General features: G+C 40.8%; 2 protein-coding genes across 2 annotated transcripts; one reads left to right on the top strand and one right to left on the bottom strand.

Annotated features, from left to right (window-relative positions):
* Positions 1 to 5,324: 5,324 nt before the first annotated feature.
* On the bottom strand, positions 5,325 to 6,323 carry LOC308463258 (olfactory receptor 5AR1-like; the record flags this gene model as incomplete). Its single annotated transcript, XM_080981455.1, has 1 exon — positions 5,325 to 6,323. One exon carries the CDS (start codon positions 6,321 to 6,323, stop codon positions 5,325 to 5,327), a length of 999 nt encoding a protein of 332 aa, XP_080837581.1.
* Positions 6,324 to 13,456: 7,133 nt separating this feature from the next.
* LOC308471175 (olfactory receptor 5AR1-like) lies at positions 13,457 to 14,423 on the top strand (the record flags this gene model as incomplete). Its single annotated transcript, XM_080995149.1, has 1 exon — positions 13,457 to 14,423. One exon carries the CDS (start codon positions 13,457 to 13,459, stop codon positions 14,408 to 14,410), a length of 954 nt encoding a protein of 317 aa, XP_080851275.1. The 3' UTR covers positions 14,411 to 14,423.
* Between the last annotated feature and the right edge of the window lie 9,674 nt (positions 14,424 to 24,097).

Below are 24,097 nucleotides of genomic sequence, written 5' to 3' on the forward strand. Positions count from 1 at the left end.
AACATCACCACATCATTTGTCATAAGGTCACACACACAAAATTACCCATAACAGCAAAAATTAAGCACCTCCAAAATTAAATATCAACCCCCCCCAAAAAAAAAATCCTAAACAATACTTCCATCCCATTAGTCTTTAGCCATCCTATAGGAGTCAAAAGTAAGGTGATTTTATGAAAGAACTGTGCAGCCAGTTCTCTTCTGGAACCGAAGACCAAGGGGCAAAGTGGGCTCAGAGTCAGCCTACTCTCTCATTCTAACAGAACATCTTTTGCACATGACTCTAGTTGGTAAATCTTGGGGTAAATCTACTAAAAAAAGTAAAGTAGATCCAAGAACCCTGAAATTAGCTCATCTCTGATGCAAACAACACAGTATATGAGCTAGCCCATTCATCCATAGATGGATGGATGAAATCTGCCAGTGATTTCCACAGTAAGTGTGGATTTATTCAAGTCACCATCCATGCTTATAGCAAGGGCTGTGAATTAGATGAGCGAGTATGAATCTGGATTTGGGGTCCCTTCACTGGCAATGTGTGCTTAAAATATTTTTAAAAAACTACCATGCAGGGTTCTATCCAACAGAATATACTTGGTTGGAGTAGACCCACCCAAATTAATAGGTGTAAGTTAGTCATATATACATATATATATAAGGTAAAGGACCCCTGGACGGTTAAGTCCAGTCAAAGGTGACTATGGGGTTGCAGCGTTCTTCTCACTTTCAGGCCGAGGGAGCCGGTGTTGGTCCACAGACAGCTTTCTGGGTCATGTGACCAGCATGACTAAACTGCTTCTGGTGCAACAGAACACCATGACGGAAACCAGAGTGCATGGAAATGCCATTTACCTTCCCATCACAGTGGTACCTATTTATCTACTTGCACTGCCATGCTTTTGAACTGCTCGGTTGGCAGGAGCTGGAACAGAGCAACGGGAGCTCACCACCATCACATGGATTCGAAATGCTGACCTTTCAATTGGCAAGCCCAAGAGGCTCAGTGGTTTAGACCACAATGCCACCCGCGTCCCTAAGCTAGCCATATAGTCATACCTCATGTTACGTTTGCTTCAGGTTGAGCGTTTTCAGGTTGCGTCCCGCAGCGATCCGGAAGTACCGGAACAGGTTACTTCCAGGTTTCACCGCTCGCGCAAAATGACATCACGTGCATGCGCTGAAGCGGCGAATTGCAACATGCACATGCGCAGACGCGGGTTGCGCTCTTTTCAGGTTGCGAATGGGCCTCCGGAATGGATCCCGTTCACAACCAGAGGTACTTTCATTCATTCATCGCAACCACTGTACATTCATTCCAAAGGGCCTACTCTTTGATGTACATTCTGCAAGCTTCTATGTTTCTGGTCAGAAATGCAAAAAGCATCTGGGAGTGAGCGCTTCATACCTGCACTTCTGGCTTTCTGGCCTCTAGAATTTCCAGAAAGTGTTCTCAGTTTTTCACCCCATATGAAATCTGTAGGGCCTTTGAGATTGGTTCCCACAAGTCCAATTACAGTATTTTCCCTCTGCACAGCACAGCATATTTCACTTTGACTTTGGTTCTGCTTCTGTGCCAAACATAATAAATTGATTAATGCCTTTTTCATAGTCCTATGCAATGCACCTAGCTCAGTTGGTAGAGCATGAGACTCTTAATCTCAAGGTCATGGGTTCGAACCCAGCGTTGGACAAAGGATTCCTGCATTGCAGCGGGGTGGACTAGGTGACTCTTTTTTTCTAATAAAAATTTATTAGATCTTGCACAATTATAACAAAAACCACAAAGCAGAATGACACACAAAAACAGAAAAAAAGAAAAAAGAAAAATACATCAATGAACGAAAGAAGAAAAAAGGAACAATAAACAGATAAACAATAACATCAAACTTAATTCTTTACAAATCCAACCTTTTAAACATCTTGGTTGACTTCCTCTAGTCCCTCCCTTCTGAGTTTCCTTGTAGTTAAAAGTAACAGCTTTCCAATATCATTATTAAACTAAAACAATTTCCAATTATAGTCCATCTTATTCACTTTTCTTAATATTCTAAATCCCATTTATTTAATTATAACTTAGTTTAATCCTAGGCCTATTTGTTTCTTTCAAGTAATTTCTATTTTTTTATATTACAATATTTATTCAAATAGTCCTTAAATTTCCTCCAGTCCTCTTGAAACTCCTCTTCTTTCTGGTCGCGGATTCTTCCAGTCAGGTCAGCTAGCTCCGAAAAGTCCATCATCTTCCACTGTTGGTAATTCTTGTGTTTTCCAATTTTTAGCAAGTAATATTCGGCTGGCCATTGTGGCATACAAAAATAATTTAACATCTTTCTTGGGCAATTACAAACCTGTTATTCCAAGAAGAAAGGTCTCTGGTTTCTTAATAAATGTACCGGTATATTTCAACATTTTTTTCAGTTCATTATAAATCTTCTCCCAGAAGTCTTTCACCTTGGGACAAGTCCACCACATATGGAAAAAGGTACCTTCTTTTTCTTTACATTTCCAACAAAGGTTATCACGTCTGTGATAAATCTTTGCTAGTTTTACAGGGGTCAAGTACCATCTATACATCATCTTCATAATATTTTCCTTTAATATCGTACATGCAGTGAACTTAACCCCTTTCTTCCATAGCCTCTCCCAATCCTCCATCATTGTTCATCCTTTGTATGCCACTCCAACAACAAATTATACATTTTAGACATATTCCTAACTTTAGTATCTAACTACTCCATTTCCAATTTGGTTTTTTCTGTTGCAAAACCATTTCTCTTATCCATCTTATATAATTCATTAATTTGATAATATTGCAACCAATTCACTTTATCTTTAATTTGTTCAAATGGTTTTAATTTAAAACCTTCCTGATCCTCTAACAACAAATCTGAGTACCTCAACCATTTGTTTTCCATATTTAACTTTTTGGGGGCCTGTGCTTCCATTGGCAAAATCCATTTTGGTGTTTTTCTTACTAAGAGATCTTTATATCTAGTCCATACATTGTATAACGCTTTTCTAATTACATGATTCTTAAAGCCATTGTGGGTCTTTATCTTGTCATACCATAGATATGCATGCCATCCAAATCGATTATCCAGTCCCTCCAAATCTAACACATCATCGTTCTCTAATTGAATCCAATCCTTGATCCAGCAGAAAACAGCAGCTTCAAAGTATATCTTAAGGTCTGGTAGGGGGGAAAACCCTTCTTTCTTTTATATCTGTAAGTAATTTATATTTAATTCTAGGTTTTTTCCCCTGGCAAATAAATTTAGACAATGCCTTCTGCCATTCTTTAAAACATTTAACATTATTAATGATTGGTAGAGCTTGAAATAAAAACAACATCTTCGGCAATACATTCATCTTAACCACCGATATTCAGCCCATCAATGAAAGTTTTAGATTTGACCATATCTCAAGATCTCTCTTGATTTCATTCCATAATTTTTCATAGTTATCTTTATACAGATTCAAATTCTTTACGATAACTTCACACCCAAATATTTAACTTTTTTCACAGAAACAAGGCCTGTCCTTTCAAAAAGGGTTTTTCTTTCCTCATTATCTATTTTTTTTTCTAAAACTTTGGTTTTGCTCTTGTTTAATTTAAATCCTGCTACCTGCCCAAACTCTTGAATCAGCTCCAGTGCTTTGACTGCACTGGTTTCTGGATCTTGTAAAGTTAAAACCAAGTCATCAGCAAAGGCCTTTAATTTATATTGCTTGGATCCTACTACAATGCCTTTAACCTCCTCCTCTTTCCTCAACATATTTAACCAAACCTCCAGAACAGAAATAAATAGCAGAGGGAAAAGCGGGCACCCTTGCCTGGTTCCTTTCTCAATTCTGATTTCCTCTGAGACCACATTATTAACTATGATTTTGCTTTTTGCTTAAAATAGATGGCATTAATACCATTTAGAAATTCCTGGCCAACCTCAATTCTTTCTAAATTTTTCATCATAAATAACCAAGAATATTATCAAAGGCCTTTTCAGCATCAATAAACATTAACATTGCTTTACAATTTCTTTTCGCTTCCAGTCTTTCTAATATATCAATTATATTTCTAATGTTATCTTTCATATGTCTCCCATGCAAAAATCCTGCCTGGTCCTTATGTATATAATCTGATAGAACCTTTTTCAATCTGTTGGCCAAAATATTTGCAAAAATTTTATAGTCCACATTAAGTAATGAGATTGGTCTATAGTTTTTTATATCAGATCTATCTTGATCTGTTTTTGGAATCAGAGTAATAAATGCATCTTTCCAGGTTTCGGGAGCTTTGTCCCCTCTTAGAATCTTATTGCACACATCTGCCAACAGTTGAATTAACCAATCTTTCAATATTTTATAGTATTTTGCAGAAAGACCATCTGGTCCCGGGGCTTTGCCTATCGGCATCTTATTTATTGCCATCTCGGCCTCCATTGGATTTCGTAGCCTCCATATGTCCGACAAATCGTATTTATCAGTCATATCAAAGAAAATCTTTGGTAATCTGCCGGAATTTGGGTTTTTCTGTCCCTGTGTTTTATCCATTAATGTTGATGCTACTCCATTAAAATCTCCCATTGAAATCAATTTGTAATCCATATAATCCATGAGTTTTAAGTCCAGATTCTTAAAGAAAAGAACATTTAAAAAATAATTAACCCCCTAAACAATACACCAGCCTAAGATTCTTTTCAGCAGCCACAGCTTTTGTAGCTGGAGTCAATCTGGGCTTCACCCTCCCAGGCCAGGTGGAAAGAGGTCTGCAAGGCAGGGAGCAGGTTTTCCAGGACTCATGACCAAAGAGGTCTCTAGCAGCCTCAGCAGCTTCAGCTTTTGCAGCTGGAGTCAGTCAGGGTCCTGCCCTCCTCTATGATAAACCTTACTAGTCATATAGGAGTTACAAAAGGCAGACACAAACATAATAAATTGATACAGAAGGAAACTTTAAATAATTTTTAGCATGCTAGAGCTCATTCTTGAAAAGATGTAACTTGTTTATTTGTAATGTTACAAATTACACATATATTTGTCTTTATGTTTATATTCAAGAGAAATTAATGGGAATTTGAGAGAAAAGAAACATTACAGGGGGGAAAGAGTTGGATGCATCATACATACATCGCATGCCACTGCTACCTGTTTTCCTTTCAAACTGCCTTTGAAGCATCCCATGGTATATGTGAGAGGGTTGTTACCACCTTAGTGTTCTGTTGTGCCAAAAGCAGTTTAGTCATGCTGGCCACATGACCTGGAAAGCTGTCTGTGGACAAATGCCAGCTCCCTCGGCCTGAAGCGAGATGAGTGTCACACCTCTTAGTCTTAACCATCCGCGGGTCTTTTACCATTCCCTTTTCTTTCTATGTGCCAAATACTATACTGAAGCAAAACCACTTCTATGTGGTCAAGTGCTTTTGTCAGGGCATCCTTCACATCCTTGTTCCTCAGACTGTAGATCAGAGGATTGAGCATGGGGATCACTACCGTATAGAACACCGAAGCCCATTTGTCTTGGTCCAAGGAATAGCTGGAGCTGGGCCGAAAATACATAAAGAGCATTGTCCCATGGAATAACCCAACGGCCGTAAGGTGAGAGGCGCAGGTAGAAAAGGCTTTCTGCCTGCCTGCAGTGGAGTGCATTTTTGTGATTGTGCCTAAGATATAGATGTAGGAAACAAGAATCATGCCAATGCTGCCTCCTATAATGAAACTAAGGAAGGTAAATATCAGAATCTCATTGATGTATGTGTCAGAACAGGAGAGTGCCAGTAGGGGAGGTATATCACAAAAGAAATGATTGATGATATTAGACCTGCAGAATGGTAGCCGGAATGTACAGCAAGTGTGTATCATTGAATCCACGATGCCCATGAAGTAAGCTACAGCCATCAGCTGTCTGCACACTCTCTTGGACATAAGAACCGAATAGTGAAGGGGCTTGCAGATGGCCACGTACCTGTCATAGGCCATCAAAGCTAGCAAAAAGCATTCTACATCAGCAAATAAGCCAAATAAATATAGCTGTATAGCACAAGAATTATAAGCAATACTTTTACTCTCAGCTAAAAGGTCAGCCAGCATTTTGGGAGCAATGACTGAGGAATAACAGAGGTCAACAAATGAGAGGTTGCCCAGGAAAAAATACATGGGGTTGTGAAGCTGAGGTTCAACACAAATTAAGACAATCATCCCAACGTTCCAGATTATAGTGATGACATAAATCAGTAGGAAGACCATAAAAAGAGGGAGCTGCATTTTTGGATTATCTGTGAATCCCCGAAAAATGAACGCTGTTATCACCGAATGATTTCCTTTATCCATTATTTTTTGCAATGGATGCTGCGATAAGGACGTTTGCTTTCTCTGGAATTTTCTTTCTGACTTTTCCTAGCAAGGCAAGAAAAAAAAGCAAACAAATGTGCTTTTTAACAGTTTACTTGAGTACAATCCTGGAACAGGGGTTATGGGTTCACATCCTATTGGGTTCGCACCATTTTCATATGTCAGTCCCATTGTAAAAAAATTTGCAATGTGTTTGAGCTTTGAATGTGGTGGACGTAAATGCACTTTCCATCTCTTGGGAGGGGTGCAATTAGTGCCAGCACCATCCATTAAGAGTTTGGGTGTAATCTTCGACACCTCCCTTTCCATGGAGGCGCAGATTGCAGCTATAACAAAGGCGGCATTTTTTCATGTCCACCAAGCTAAGCAGTTGGCTCCTTACCTCTCTCGCCCTGACCTAGCCACTGTGATCCACGCGACGGTCACCTCCAGACTTAATTATTGTAACTCTCTCTACGTGGGGCTGCCCTTGAGACTGACCCAGATACTCCAGGAGGTGCAGAATGCTGCGGTGAGACTCCTTACAGGGTCCTCGCCGTAGGATCACATTCACCCAGTGCTATACCAGCTGCACTGGCTCCCGGTGGAGTACAGGATCAGGTTTAAGGTGCTGGTTTTAACCTTCAAAGCCCTATACGGCCTAGGACCCTCATACCTATGGGACCGCCTCTCCTGGTATGTCCCACGGAGGACCTTACGGTCTTCAAATAAAAACATCTTGGAGATCCCGGGCCACAGGGAGGTTAGGCTGGCCTCAACCACAGCCAGGGCTTTTTCGGCCATGGCCCCAATCTGGTGGAACGCTGTGTCACAAGAGACTAGGGCCCTGCGGGACTTGACATCTTTCTGCAGGGCCTGCAAGACAGAGCTGTCCCACCAGGCCTTTGGCCAAGGCACAGTCTGACCCCCTCTCTCCTTCTGTAATCCTCATAGAACTCTAGCCCAATGGTTGCCATTAAGCTGATTTTGAATTGATTTTAGAATGAATTGATTTTAGAATGCATTTCAATTAATTGATTGTGATTTTATGTAAACTGTGTTACTTTTATTGTTGTTAGCCGCTCTGAGCCCAGCTTCGGCTGGGGAGGGCGGGATATAAATAAAATTTTATTATTATTTATTATTGTGGGGGGGATCTGTATGCACAATAAACATGTATGCATGTGTCAATGCACATATACAATGGCCACAACCAACTTTGGCATATTTCCCACAGACAGATGGCTTACCATCAGTTTGGCCCTCAGGATGAAAGTTAGTCACCCCTGATTTAAATGGTACAAATATATTATTTATTTCATTGCATGTAATTCTCATTATTTTTACTAAACTGAATGATTTTTATAAATGCGTAAAGATAAAAATAAGCACTGTAGAATTTCCCGCAGCTGAAGTGAGGCAATAAACAGTGTGGAGAGTCAGAGGGACATTTAATCACTAGAAGACTCAGTTCTGCTCTTTTAAGTTGTGTACAAGTAACTCAACCATATTTGGCTGTTAGATTGGGCTCAAGATAGATTCATAGGTGTCAAGGTCTTGGGTGCCCAAACACCCACAAAATTCCCCATATAGGAATCAGACACCTACAAAATGCAGCAGTGGGCACATGGGACATCAACTGCACATGCCCCCACAGCGTGCACGGCCCCAGGCACCCATGGCTCCAGAGCCAAGCCAGTGTGCCTGGATGGATTCATGTTTCAGAATAGTCTTCATGAAATAAGATTCTGAGAAGAAGAAGAGGAGGAGGAGGAGTTTGGATTTGATATCCCGCTTTATCACTACCCGAAGGAGTCTCAAAGCGGCTAACATTCTCCTTTCCCTTCCTCCCTCACAACAAACACTCTGTGAGGTGAGTGAGGCTGACAGACTTCAGAGAAGTGTGACTGGCCCAAGGTCACCCAGCAGCTGCATGTGGAGGAGCGGAGACGCGAACACGGTTCCCCAGATTACGAGTCTACCGCTCTTAAACACTACACCACACTGGCTCTCAGAGAATGGTTTGGGAGGATTTTGAACCAGTCTGGATTTGGTAACTCTCAGTAATCAAGCTGGTCTGTGATGTTAATGTTCTCAACATAAAATCCCACATGGTTCACCATGGTCAAATGATTGCAAACAGTTACCTCAAAGTGGCAAAACATGTAAGTCTAGCTTTAAATTTCTGCTCCTCAATTAGCAAACTTACCTGGAGTATACTGTGTGGTTTCTTCTCTGCTTTCAGAATCTGTAAGTAGACCAAGAGGTCTTAAATGCCATTTGGTGGCTTCTGGGATAGTGTCCCTGAGGCACCTGAATACCCCCTGATCCTGGGAATTGCATACACTGTTGTGTGAGTATCCTAGCAATTAAACTTCCTATTTTGTTTTCATAGATTTTTTAAGCTGTGGGTTGCTTGCCTCCCTGATCACTTTATAGTCAGAATCAGCTAACCAGCTCTACTGACAGTTTCGCATATATGCCTCTGTAATTTCCATCAACAGTAGTAACTAGCTCCCCAGTCAAGGGCAACTAATGAATGCTACCAAAATGGCAAGGGAGGTGCTTAGCTCATACTATATGGAACACATCCACAACCAGATCTAGTGAGACAATCCAGGGAAAAGAAGCAGGGTAGAATTTTTTTTTTTTTAATTTCAAATAACAGGATATCTATATCTTCAGGTTACAGACTCCACTAACCCAGAAATAGTACCTCAGGTTAAGAACTTTGCTTCAGGATGAGAACAGAAATCGTGCGGTGGCGGTGCAGGAGGCCCCATTAGCTAAAGTGGTACCTCAGGTTAAGAACAGTTTCAGGTTAAGAACGGACCTCCAGAACGAATTAAGTTCTTAACCCGAGGTACCACTGTATAAAAATCTTATTTGGCGAAAGTAATTGGGTAAAGTGTTATTATTTCCCTTCCACCTTTTTCTCTCATGCAAAGCTCTGCTGCTGTATGCACCATGCTGGGTCCCAATTCAGAATCAATGCATGAAGAAGAAAAAAGGACGAAGTGTCAGGCATCAGAGAATCCAAACCCCCCCCCCCCAGCAGGTTGCCAGGAATCGATAAGACAAGGAAAAGTTCTTACCAACTGCTTTTTATTCAATATCCACAAAGATAGGCTTGGAAATGCAGCCTCTTGGAATAATGACATTGTCCCGAGTAAAGTTCCACCTCCTCCCTCTCTCTCTTCATGCATCATCACTACAGGTGCTGAGAAGTGTCCTCTGCCTCTGAGCTCTCTGCTCTCCTACTTTCAGTGTTCACTGGATACTGGGAGAGGGGGGTCTGGAATGCTTTCTATTTTTTAAAAAAAAAATTATTGAATTTTCAAATTATAACAACAAATTTTCCACAAATCTTAACTGAACAATTTATATATACATATTTCTTTCCCCCACCCCCCACCCTTTGGCTTCCCCCATATTTCTATGTGAAAGTTTAGTCATAACCTGCCAATGGGTCCAAGTCTTTATATTGTCTTTTTATATAGTTTATAAATGGTTCCCACTCCTTTTTGAAATCAATGTTGTCTCTCTCATGTATCCTCTCTGTCAGCATAGCCAGTTCCGTGTAGTCTATAAGCTTGGCTTGCCATTCTTCCTACGTTGGCGTTTTCTCTGTTTTCCGTACTTGTGCTAATAAGATTCTTGCTGCTTTTGTCACATACATAAATAATCTCCAATTTCCCTCTCTTATATCATGATCTAAAATTCCAAGCAGGAAAGATTCTGGTATTTTGACAAAGGTTTTTAGAATGGAATGCTTTCTAAAGACACTGTGTCCGTCAGTTGTCACCCCTCTTCTCCCATTATTTCCCAGCTTTTCCCCTCATCTGCCTCTGAGCTGTCATCTCCCTCAAACCCCTGTTGTAATTCTGAACTGTCTTCTTCACCTCTGGAAGGGTCAGGCTGGGGAGGCAGTCTCCACCATTCTTCCTCTGCCCAGTCCCTGACACACAGTTTAAAAGTCCAAAGTCCTGGGAGAAAAGGAATGTTTTTGCCTGGCACCTAAAGGTGTATAATGAAGGTGCCAGGCGAGTCTCCCTGGAGAGAGCATTCCACAAACAGGGAGCAATTGCAGAAAAGGCCCATTCTCATGTTGCCACCCTCCAGACATCTTGTGGAGGAGGCACACAAAGAAGGTAATGAGCCAGTAGATGCTCTTGCATTCACTGAAGGACCATTGCTTTAGCAGATACCTCTGTTAACAGGGAGGGAAGGGAGTTTTGCCAATTTGCTCTCCTCCTTGCAGCCCCTTTCCTCTTCTGGGAGATCACCCCACACTCTGGAGCCAATATTTAGGGGCACTGGGGAGTATAGGAAATAGGAGGAGTGTGTGTGTGTGTGTGTGTGTGTGTGTTCAATTAAGTTTTACTTAAAGTAGACTCAGGGTTTGTCCACTTTTCCACTTGCCCCATGCCTTGAAAGCATGGGTTCAAACAGTTTTCTCCTTGCCCTACTCCTTTCCTAGGGGAAAAAACTCACTCTTTAGTGCTAAATCAGAGCAAACATCCATCTGGAGAAAACCCAAATTGCTGTTTGCTCTGATTGATCGCTAAAGAGTGGTTTTCCCCAGGGGAACAAGAGCAGGACAAGAGGAAGTGTGGTTAAGTCCTCATTGGAATTAATGAGGTCACTTTCAAAGAGGATTAGACAAATTCATGGAAGAGAGGGCTATTGATGGCTACTAGCCTACTAGTCTATAGCTATGCTCTGACTCCACAGTTAGATACAGCATTGCTTCTGAAAACCAGTTGCTGGAAACTACTCTTGTGCTTGACTCCTGCTTGGGAGTTTCCCTTCGGCATCTGGTTGACCACTGTAAATACAGAATGCTGGACTAGATGGGCCATTGTTCTTATGTACACGCACAGAGCCAGTTCTCATCTTACTCTGAATGTGTGGAGGTTGAAGATGGAACCAGCAGATGTGGTCCCACTCCACCTCTACACAGACAGACTATGTGAGTTATGTTGACATTTGTAGCTTAGCCTATAATGTAATAGTGGGTCTTCCCTTGGGATCCCAGTGAACCAAACTTGGGGTGATTTTGGAAATACCTCCATGGAATTATTATATGTAAGCCTTGCACAACACAGTGGGGAAGAATCAGAGCTAGGAAGAGTGGAGCACAAACTTTGCTTTCAGGTCTCCAGTTCAATCCCTAGTTTGCCAAGTAGGAGTAGGAAGGACCCCTGCTTGAGACAGTGCCAGTCTGAGTAAATCAGGAGTGGTGAACCTGCAATCCTCCAGATATTGTTCTATTATAATTCCCATCCGCTCCTGTCAGCATGTCAGATATTTTCTCTGTATCTGGTGTATCTAATACTTCGTGCTTTTTTCTGGCGGTACACACCAGTGCACATTACTGGCACTTTTTTTTCACCTCCTTCCCAAAGCCCGGGAAGCTTCTGCCCAGAGCATTCTCTGGCAGGGTCTGAGAGCCCTCCCTTGTGTGGTGACTACAAGCACCTTTTCTTCTAGAAAAAAAAGTACTGAGACAAATGAAGCAAAGGCCTGATTCAGCAAATGACAGCTTCCTATATTCCACATTTTGCAAAGAAAATTACCATCTTGGTAACATTCAGTGACCAACATTTCTCTGAATCTGTGAAGATTTCATAGAGCATCAGTGCAATAGCCCTTGAGAATCAATTTTATCACTTTGTTTGGTGAACATTAGAAGGAATCAGGAGATTTGATCACAAGGGATATTCCACATGAGAGAGGTCTCTAAGAGCCATTCTATCACTGTGAATGCTGCTTTAATATCAGAAATTTCAAGATCACTTCTACTACACTCTTGGTGTGGACACAAAATGGTTTCCAGAGATCCCTAGCAAATGAAAAGATTATACCACCAATATCCATGTTGTTTAAAATAATTCAGGAATGCCACAGAACAAAAGTGAGTCAATATTATATTTACTTCTGAGCGATAATAAATGTTTTTTTGCAATGTGTAAACTGGGCACTACACATGAGAGGATCTGCATATCTCCCTTGCTTTAATCTATTGCAGAAAATGTGCCCTAGAGTAGCACATCTAATATAGATTTGCAAATTGTGAAAAGCTGGACTGTATTGAGCAGAGGGGGAAATATTGAGCAGAGGGAAAGATTTTTGCAGACTTCTTTATGTCAGACAATTTTGATTAAACCTGGAAACAGGACACAGTTTGCAGCTTGCAAGAGAAGTGGCACAAACCTCAGTTATCCACAGTGCATAAAGCTTTTCACAGAATCAGAATTGTAGAGTTGGAAGGAACCAAAAGGGTCATCTAGTCCAGCTCTCTGCAATGCAGGAATCTTTAGTGAGATATAGATTCTCCTTGCAGGCTTCTACTTATATAGGAGAATAGCTGCTTTATACCAAATCAGATCGGTGGTGCATCTAATAGAAGAGTGATTCCTGAATCATGAGGCAAAGGGGTGTAAAGCAGGATCTGTACACGGTGGCATAGGTTAAATTGGACACCCCTGATGCATGCTGTGGTGCTTGAGGCATTTAAAAAATGCAGGCAAGTGTCTTCTGAAAGCAATAATGATGTCTCTAAGTATACCACAGTGCCATAATACCAGAGTGGGGCTGTGGAAGAAGGGAGATCATACGCCACTGTGGGAAGAGAGCAGAGAGGAAGCTCCACTATAACTGACATAGCTTGTAATGAGAGGAGATGATTTTACCAGAAAAAACCAATCCCTTTTAGTACTTTCCACCCCAAACTCACATTTAAGGGTACCTAGCACTGTAGCTATCCTTTTGAAATTTGACAGGATTCATGCCCGCAGAGCACTTTCCTTCAAACTTAATTTAGTTCTGCCCCCAATTTTTTTAAAAAAAGTTATAGACTTTGCCTGTAATCAGACAGGCTTCATTCACCATGAAGGGAGGCCCAAGTGCCTGCAAATTCTATCCACTTCTGTCTCATCCAGTCAAGCTCATGTCTACCTGCATTAGCATTGTGCTTTTCTTTGCCACCTCCGGTAGCAGCCAAAGAATTCTGCTCTCAGAGCTCCAGGCTGCAAGCATGCTTCCTTACCAACTTAAACTTTTTCTGAATTACAGATCAGATTTCATCAGCAAAGTGGATACTATAAACAGATGATAGACATAGCAGAGAAATGGATAGCAAAAACCATACAAAGGTAAATGAGTTTGTCCTCTTGGGATTAGTGAACAGTCGTGAACTGAAGCCACTCTGCTTTATTGTGATATTAATTATGTATTTAGTCACCCTGACCGGGAATGTTGGGATGATCTTCCTAATCAGGATCGACCCTCAACTCCAGAAACCAATGTATTTCTTCCTCAGCCATTTGTCCTTCCTAGATTTTGGATATTCCTCAGCCATTGCCCCTAAAATGCTGGAGAATTTTTTAGCAGGGAAGAAAACCATTTCCTACAAAGGCTGTGCTGTGCAGATGTATTTTTTCGTCTTCTGTGCAAGCACCGAGTGCATCCTCCTGGCAGCAATGGCATATGACCGGTATGTGGCTATCTGCAATCCTCTGCTGTATATGGCTACTATGTCTCCCAATATGTGTCTTCTGATGGTGGCCGAATCCTACCTGGTTGGCTTCATGAATGCAATGACCCAAACGATTTCCACTTTCATGCTATCTTTTTGTGGCTCTGTCATCAACCATTTCTTCTGTGATGTTCCCCCACTATTGGCGCTTTCCTGCACTGACACAAGCATCCATGAAATGGTTCTCTTTGTATTTGCCACAGTCCTGGGCATATTCACTTCAGTGGAAATTGTGGTGTCATACGCCTTCATCCTGTCTGCTATCCTGAGAATCCACTCAACAGAGGGGAAGCGAAAGGCTTTTTCAACATGCGCCTCACACCTGGTGGCTGTCACTGTCTTCTATGGAACAACGGTCTTCATGTATCTGCGGCCAAGTTCTAACTATGCCATGGATCAGGACAAATGGGTTTCTGTCTTCTACACTGTGGTGATTCCCATGCTCAACCCCTTGATCTACAGCCTGAGGAATAAAGAAGTGAAAAATGCCTTGAGAAGATTTCAAACACTGAAATTATCTTTCAGGTGGAGCATGAGAAGCTTATAAATACTAAACTCTGACAAACTGAGCCATTTTATTGAAGTGTGTGATCTAATGCACTATTAAGAGTGTTTAAGATATTGGGGGATAGAAATATGTAGTGCTAAATGCAGTGGCTTGTATGCAGGATTGTACCCAAAACACTCATGTGAATAAATTAACCTAGACAAAAATTACTATGTAGCACACGGTAGAATAAGTTATGATTCTGCAACTTCTGTAAAGATACGCATGACATGAAGAACTGGTCACCCTTGATTGCTTGAGCATCTGGGATTCATGAAGGAATGCTTGCTGGACACCTAACACACACAAAGAACACTGTCCTGACCAGCTGAAAATCTAGGTCTTACTTAATGGTTTTCATTTTTAGTGTCATAAAATTATAAAATCCAATAAAATGTTTTTTAAAACAAAATCTGGTTCTTTCTGTACTGAAATATGACATGAATAAATCTAGGTTTGCCTTTCATAGTTTCTTTTAGGAAAATATATTTTAAAATATTACCAAAACCTGAACATTTGGGGGAAGAATGAGAAAAGCTCCCAACCTTATACATCATTATTTGGGGAAGTTTTTAATGTTTGATGTTTTATCATGTTTTTAATATTCTATTGGGAGTCACCCAGAGTACAGTAGTAGTAGTATCTGGTGATAGCACTTTGAAAGTCAGCCTTATCCTTAAAGCAATACTTCGCGGGTGTGTTTTTTTATTTTTTTATTTATTTATTTATGCTTATTGGTTTTAATTCAACACATTTGTCAGGGTGGGACAAATCTCTAGTCCAGCACATTCCCCCCAAAAAATGAGAGGTGCTCAAATGGAGCAATTTAACTTGAGTACTGAGGCTGAGGTGAACTCCACTGCATAGAAGGTGAAGGTAAAGGTAAAGGGACCCCTGACCATTAGGTCCAGTCACGGGCGACTCTGGGGTTGCAGCGCACGCTTTACTGGACAAGGGAGCTGGCATACAGCTTCCAGGTCATGTGGCCAGCATGACTAAGCCGCTTCTGGAGGACCAGAGCAGCACACAGAAACACCATTTACCGTATTTTTTGCTCTATAAGACTCACTTTTTCCCTCCTAAAAAGTAAGGGGAAATGTGTGTGCATCTTATGGAGCGAATGCAGGCTGCGCAGCTATCCCAGAAGCCAGAACAGCAAGAGGGATTGCTGCTTTCACTGTACAGCGATCCCTCTTGCTGTTCTGGCTTCTGAGATTCAGAATTTTTGTTTGTTTGTTTTCCTCCTCCAAAAACTAGGTGCGTCTTGTGGTCTGGTGCGTCTTATAGAGCAAAAAATATGGTACCTTCCCACCAGAGCCGTACCTATTTATCTACTTGCAGTTTGACGTGCTTTCGAACTGCTAGGTTGGCAGGAACTGGAACCAAGAAACGGGAGCTCACCCCATCGCGGGGATTCGAACCGCCGACCTTCTGATCGGCAAGCCCTAGGCTCTGTGGTTTAACCCACAGCGCCACCTGCCTCCAAAAACAAGCACAGACCTCACCCAGCCAGCAGAAGGTTGGAACATACTATCATCCTACATATGCAGTGTTGTCACACCCTTGGGGTGCTGTCCAATGAAGAAGTTCCATTTGCTCAAGGATTTCCATTGGCACCATAGAACTTTTTCTCCCTCTTCTCTCCCTGCATACCCTTATACTTCCCCCAAATCTGCTCCAGAGGGCTGGAGAACCCCCAGAGCTTATTTAGGGGATGGACATGGGAAGTGGAGAGAGAAGTTAAGTTCCATTGCACAGCCAGAAGCCTTTGCAGTAACAGAACTATTTTGTTGGTTGCCATCCTTTGATCTGGAACTGGCAGCAAGGAACACTGCATTTATCCAAATCATGGACTCAGGTCAAAATTGGCTTTATTGTACTATTTGCTGCTATGTTGGAATACATGACATGATATGAAATTACTAGTGCGCTCAGCGTTTGGTCAGAGTTTGAGCTCTGAGCTGCTCGAGACACACTCGGCACCTGGAGAGGCGAAGCAGGAGCAACAGGAGGTGTAAGTTGCCCCTACTCGGGTGGATTTCCCGGGAGCAGACGCTCAGCAGCGCAAAAAGGGGTTTCCCCACACTAGAACTGGACTTTAAGATACTTTAAAAAGAAGAAATTTAGGGGAGAACCTCAGCGCAAGGGAGTGAGACTGCCCTCAGGTGCCTTCACCTCCAGACCCCATGAGCTAGCGCTGGACTCTCCAGTAAGATATTGACACAAATTCAAGGAGCGTTTCCCCCCCCCCTATATACAGTGAGAAAGGGGTTATTTAAGCCCCAACAATACATCAGAAACAAAAAAGGGGGAACTAACAAACAGATAAAATTAAGAAGTTGCGAGTGGAATGCTAAAAGGGGATCATCCCTCACAACGGAAATTAAAACTGCAGAATCGGCAGTGCAGTAGAGATCTTGAGGGGCTTCTGTGTGCTCCCAAAATAACACAGTCAACCCAAGAAGTGTCACTGGATTTTGGAGCGGGGAAACAGTTTAGACCAGCTATACAGACGACAGAAATAAGGAGAGCTCTTTACCAGTGACTTGCAGAGATCTAGAGAGGTGAGGAGAAGGCTGGAGAAGTAAGTCAGCAGATTGAGTGGGGTGGGCGGCGGCCATTACTGAAAGACTACACTGGAAAAGACTTCAATGAGCCGCTTTAACACCAGAGAAAGATAGAGTGAGGAACAGCAGGAAGAGCTACACAGAGGCCACTAGTGGAAGAAGAAGACATAACAGCCAAGAGACATAATACTCAAGAATAGTAGGAAGAGCGACACAGCGGCCACTAGTGGAAGGAAAAGATATAACAGCCAAGAGGAAATGTATATAGCCATACCCGCAACACCAATACTTGCTTAGAGGAACTGTAAAGCATAAACATCAGATACAAATAAAGGGAAAAATTAAAATTCCAAATATATCCAGCATAAAGATAAAATTAATTACTCATGAAAATTAGATCCAATTAAACTTCCCACAGGGGAACTCCCAATAGTTTTAATCTTTGGAGACTATATAGAATCCGAGCCAGAAAAGCAGAATCGAAAGACAATTGAACTCAATCTCAAAATAACCAGCCATCCAAAAATATCCAAATACCCAAATGGGTTCAAAGATAACGCAATCAACAATTGGCCAAACTTTAATTGCCAGCCAAGCAAGGAGAACTTTGGTGGTGGAAGGTGAAGCAAGTATGGATGTAAAGGATTTGATTATTGCCATGCAGAAAGACTTAGGAGACAGAATAAACTTAGTAGGCGGAAACATAAAATCACTGGAAGAGAAAGTATAACTATGGGCAATAAAATTGAAAAAAACTCAGCTCTTATAATGGACCTTACACATCAAATGAACCAATTGACAACGAAGAATAAAGAAATTGATAAGATAGTGCAAGAAGTGAAGGCAAAGACATTGAAGCAAGAAGAAATAACCAAAAAGATGGGGGCTGAGCAAAAAGAACTGAAAAAAATCCAAGACAAAAACAAGGGGGAAATAGAGGACCTAAGGAAGATGCAGGAGGAGATTTGGGATGAATTGGCAGTCCTTGAGTTGAGAGAAAAAGAAATGCTTCTCCATCTGAGAGGAATACCAGAGAGCCAGGATGAGGACATTTCGACAAAATTATTAAAAGTCCTGGCGGACTGGTTGGGGGTCCAGGAGGAGGACTTATCACTAGATATTGATAAAATTTTCAGGATAAAACTACATAAATCTAAAACCAAAAAAGAACCAGGAGACTGTCTCGTCTTCTTGAACTCAAGACTTCTCAAAGAAAAAACATTATTGAAAAGTAGAAGTAATGCCTTATGTATACATGACAAAGTCATAGAAATAATGAAAGAGGTCCTGACCCACCTCCTGAAGAAAAGGGAAAACTACAAACCCCTGACAACTGCTCTAAAGAAAAACAAAATTTTATTTAGATGGTAATTCCCCAAAGGGTTAACTTTTACCTATAAAGGGAGACGCAAGACCTTCAGATCGGCAGAAGAAGCAGACTCTTTTCGTAAAAAAAACTAGAAGGACTTGGGGGGGGGAGAAACCACAAGAAGCTGAAGAAGCAAGATTGTAACAGAACTGGAAAATAGGACTTTATTTTTAAACTTTAATTTTGAAAAGGTGACGTATGAGCATTAAGACTTTATAGCACTAAAGTGCATTTCTTGGAACGTAAATGGGCTAAACAGTAAACTTAAAAGGAATAAAATAAATCACGTATTAAAGAAGAAGAAGAAGAAGAAGAAGAGTTTGGATTTGATATCCCGCCTTTCACTCCCTTTAAGGAGTCTCAAAGCGGCTAACATTCTCCTTTCCCTTCCTCCCCCACAACAAACACTCTGTGAGGTGAGTGGGGCTGAGAGACTTCAGAGAAGTGTGACTGGCCCAAGGTCACCCAGCAGCTGCATGTGGAGGAGCGGAGACGCAAACCCGGTTCCCCAGATTACGAGACTACCGCTCTTAACCACTACACCACAGGAAAAAATGGGTTATCATAAGCCTACAAGAGATCCATATCTCCAAAAGTCATACAAGGGTCTTACAGAATAGAAACCTGGGTCTAGAGTTTATTGCATCAGGAACAGAGAGAAAGAGGGGTGTTGTGATTTATGTTAAAGCAAGCCTAGACCCCCAATTACTTTCTATGGCTGAAGAAGGTAGAACTGTAGGAGTGCGGATTACTATAGAAGGGGGGGGATGAACAATAACAAATCAGTTTTTTAAGGAGCTGGGAAAGAAGTTATGGAACTATATTGAGGAGAATATTGTTCTTATGGGAGATTGGAATGGAGTGGTCTCAGCTGAATGGGATAGAACTTTTAGAGGGAAACTTACCAATGAAGGTAAACTACCGCTCTCCTTTTTCCAGATGGTGAACAATTTTGACCTCTATGACTCATGGAGAATTAAACACCCTAATGGGAAAGATATTACACACTTCTCAGAAGCTAAAAAATCAGGGGGGAGGTTAGATGCTATTTGGATTTATAAAGGGCTGACCCTCTTCTTAGAAAAAGCAGAAATTCTGGGAAGGAGTATATCAGATCATAATCCAGTAACAATACATATGGAAATTTAAAAGCAAACAAACGGAAGGTGGAGGATGAACAATGAGATATGGAGAGACGAACAATGGGTGACACAAGCAAAAAAACAAGTTAGCAAAATTTTTCGAGATAAACAAAATACAGATATAAATGTAGTTTGGGACGCAAGTAAAGCGTACATGAGGGGTCTTGGAATACAACAAATGGCTAGGCTGAAGAAGAAAAATGACAATAACATCCATGAGCTAACTAAACAGATAAGAATTAATGAAAAAGAATTGACCAAAAATCCAAAAAGTCATGAAATATTACAAAAAATAGAGATATTGCAATCCCATATCTCTAGAATATTAAATAAGGAAGTAGAAAATAAAATTAAATGGGCAAAACAAAGGTATTTTGAGTCCACCAATAAGCCCGGCAAGTTGTTAGCATGGATGATAAAGGAAAAGCAAACCAAAAAATTATAAATAAAATTCTGGACCAAGGGGAGGAAATAACCGACCCAGTAAAAATAAAGCTAAATTTTTAAAACTTTTATAAAGATTTGTATAAACAAGAACAATTAGATGTTAATAAAATGGAAGAGTATTTACAACAAAATAAATTACGAAGAATTGAAAAAGAAGTTGAGGCCCTAAACTCCAATATAGAAATAGATGAAATAGCACAAGTAATAAAGAAAATAAAGAGTGGCAAATCACCAGGTCTTGACGGAATTACATTAATGTACTATAAGAACTTGGAAGAAGTAATCCTCCCTATATTACATAGAATAATGAATAATATATTGGGAGGAAAAGATATACCACAATCATGGAAAGAAGCACTGATCACTCTAATCCCGAAAAAGGGAGTGGAGTTGACAGACATGAAAAATTATAGACCAATCTCCCTGTTGAATACAGATTATAAAATCTATACTGGATTGATGACTAATAGACTAAAAAAGATTCTAAACAAAATAATCAGCAGAGATCAGGTGGGTTTCTTACCGGATAGACATTTAAAGACAATACAAGAATAATAATTGACCTTTTGGAGTATGTGGAAATGAAACCAAGTAAAAAGATGGCCATGTTATTGGTCGATGCAGAAAAAGCTTTTGATAGAGTATCATGGAATTTCCTATTGGAAACTTTTAAAGGTCTGGACATAGGAGGGGAAATAATTAATAGAATTAGGGGGATATATGATAACCAAAAAGCAAATTGCTAATAAATAACAAGCTCACCGAAAAGTTCAGCATCGAAAGGGGGACAAGACAGGGGTGCCCTCTTTCCCCACTTCTCTTTATTGCCACCTTGGAACCACTTTTAATTGCAATAAGAAAGAATAAAAACATAAGAGGAATTAACCTAGGAACTCTATGTTATAAAATGAAAGCCTTTGCAGATTATGTAATCGTAACCACTGAAAACCCAGTGGGAAGTATCCAAAAAACACTTGCACAATTGGAAGAATATGGGAAGGTCTCTGGTGTATAAGATTATGCACCATTTGGAGAAAGTGGATGGAGAGAAGTTTTTCTCCCTCTCTCATAATAGGAGAAGGAGGATATCCTGCTAGAAGATTCAGTACCAACAAAATAATTTCCAACAGCACATAGTTAAACTATGGAATTCACTCCTGTAAGAGGCAGTGATGGATGCTAACTGGGATGAAAGAGGGTTATAGACAAATTCATAAGATGCCTACTAACCCTGATGTCAACTTTCCCTGTCAAAGGCAGTTGTGCCCCTGAGTACCAATTGCTGGGGAACACAAGTGGGGAGAGTGCTAGTGCACTCAAGTCCAGCTTGGGAGCCTCCCAAGAGGCCTCTGGTTGACCACTGTAAGAACAGGAGGCTGGGCTAGATGGACCATTGACCTGATCTGGCAAGATTCTTCTTATGTTCTTAACTGCTACCAGAAGTCACTGGCGGAGGAAGAGACGTGCGGGGGGAGCGCACTGTCCCCGGCAGCACAAACCCGGCAGGGTGTCATTGTGGCTGTCTCCCCCCACTTGCGCTGGGCGCCACGCCCCTATGGGCAGCACTGTTGGCATACAACCAAGGAAGTGGGGGCAATTGGCAGGCCCCCAGCTGGCTCCACCCCACTGGCCAGTGTCCCAGACGAACTCCAATCCTTGGTGCAGCATGAATCAGCGACCCAAACTTCAAAAGCTAGGGCACGCTCTAATCAACAGATATAACGCTACGCAACAGAAGGGGCAGAAGAGTATGTGTGAGCATATTTACAAGCAGTTTATTCAGCATACATCGGGACAAAAGGAAAACATGTCCGATCTTCTTCGTGTCCAAAGCAAGACAGCAAAAGCTATACACAAAATGGAAGTTCCCAGCAAGCTGTGCTGGAGTGTAAACAGACATGTGACATACAACAATTCCACAAGTCTGAAAAGAGAAATATATTGATTCCAATGTTGCTTCTTGCAATCAAAAGAAACAAAGTATTTGAAAAGTGAAAGTAATTTTTCCTTGTTGGTCCTGTTTTTAAAAGATGGATACAAATAGAAATTGTCTCCTCTAGAGGGAGCTTGTTAATTTGTTGCCGGAGCTGATCTGGGGACCTCACAGCTGTATGATTAGGATCGTGAGACCAGACTCTAACCTTGGGGGGGGGGGGAATGTGTTTACAAGAAGTCTTGGTGCTTGCTTTTTGCAAGACAAGTGCTTTGCTGGAGCAGATGCATGAGAAGGTGGATTTGATGACTGTTGCAGTTAAAAACTTTGGACAAACGGTGAATACTTATATAGAAACCATTCAGGAACCAGCGCAGGAATCTGTTTTGATAGGGCAAGCGCAAGGGCAGAAGAAAATGGAGGAGGTTGTTGTTGAACCTCAAATAACACAAATGGAGAGACCCGAGGCCTTGCAGGAGTATAAGCCGTTGTTCTTGAAGCTCGAATCTGGAGTGGACCAGGGGGGGTCTGGAGTTGTGAGGGCTCTTAACTTTGGAAAGACTTTGAAACATGCTTTTAACTACTTTCTGGATTACAGTGTTGACTGTGGGGAATGGGACTGTAGAGAATGGGCTGATCTGCTGAGGAGAGATGGAGATACTTTTGGATTGGAGTCCTCCCGAGACCTACCCCCCAATGAGAAAGGAAAGGAAATAAGAAAAAGATCAACAAAAGATAAAGTAAAGGGCAGGTATAAACAAGAAGAAGACCTGCAGAAGGGACATGGAAAAGATTTAAGAGCCTCGGACATAAGGGCACCAGGTTGATGGATTAGATAGACGAGAAAGGACTGACAAAACCCGAGACCAGGAAGAAGAGACGATGGATGAAGATTGGAAGAAAGTTTCAAAATTTATTTAGAAAAGTATTGTAAAATTAATGAGTATTAGAAAAATGTTGGAATGAAATTATTTGGCTTCAGCAGAAATGTCAAAAAGAATTATGAAAGAATATGTTATGGTTAAAAAAGTTTGGTATATATAAGTTTTAGGGTTTTTTTTAGGTAAGATAAGGTTAAAATAGATTATTATTATTTTTATAAGATATTTATTAAGATTTTCAAGATATTACAAAATACTGCAGAGTTTTGAAAAACTAAAAAACAAAGTGCGAGACTGGCTTCATTATTATCAGATAATGGAGGCATACAATTTGGACAAGAAAATCGGCTTCCAGGTGGAAAAATCAAAATTAGAAACAGAATTGTTAGAACCCAAAACTAAGATTTTGTCAAAGATGTATAACTTGCTGTTGAAATGGAACACTCAGGATGAAACGGTGAAATCTGCTATGATTAAATGGGCACAAGACGTTGGACATAATATTATGTTTGCTGACTGGGAACAGTTGTGGACCACAGGTATGAAATTTACGGCATGTAATGCCTTAAGAGAAAATATTATGAAAATGATATACAGGTGGTACATAACCCCAGTCAAGCTTGCAAAAATCTATCATGTGCCTGATAATAAATGTTGGAAATGTAAAGAAACTGAAGGTACATTCTTTCACCTTTGGTGGACGTGCCCAAGGATTAAGGCTTTCTGGGAGATGATTTATAATGAACTAAAAAAGGTATTTAAATATACCTTCTTGAAGAAACCAGAGGCCTTTCTCCTGGGCATAGTCGGCCAATCGGTGTTAAAAAAGGATAGAACTTTCTTTATGTATGCTACAACAGCAGCAAGAATGCTTATTGCAAAGCATTGGAAGACACAAGACTTACCCACACTGGAGGAATGGCAGATGAAATTGATGGACTATATGGAATTGGCGCAAATGACTGGCAGAATCCGTGACCAGGGAGAAGAGTCGGTGGAAGAAGATTGGAAGAAATTTAAAGACTATTTACAGAAATATTGTAAAATTAATGAATGTTAGAATGATGTTGGATTGAAGTTAAGTGGTTTCTAGCTGTACAGGTACAAAAGAATATGGAAAAATTGGTTTTTAATATGTAAAAATTTAAAGTTATAATATATCAAGATTAAAGATTAGGATTAAAAAGGAGGGAAAGGAATTGTTGGATTAACAAATTGAATTGGAATACAAAAGAGGGAGGTATGAGGAGGTCCGGGAAACAAGTAAATGTAAAAGAAGTGATGAAAAGATGGAATTGTTTTTAACTGTTTTTTCTTTTTTCTATTTTTCCTTTTTATTGTTAATTTT

This window comes from Podarcis pityusensis, assembly GCF_964106645.2.
Source record: "Podarcis pityusensis genome assembly, chromosome: 1".
Lineage (NCBI taxonomy): Eukaryota > Metazoa > Chordata > Lepidosauria > Squamata > Lacertidae > Podarcis > Podarcis pityusensis.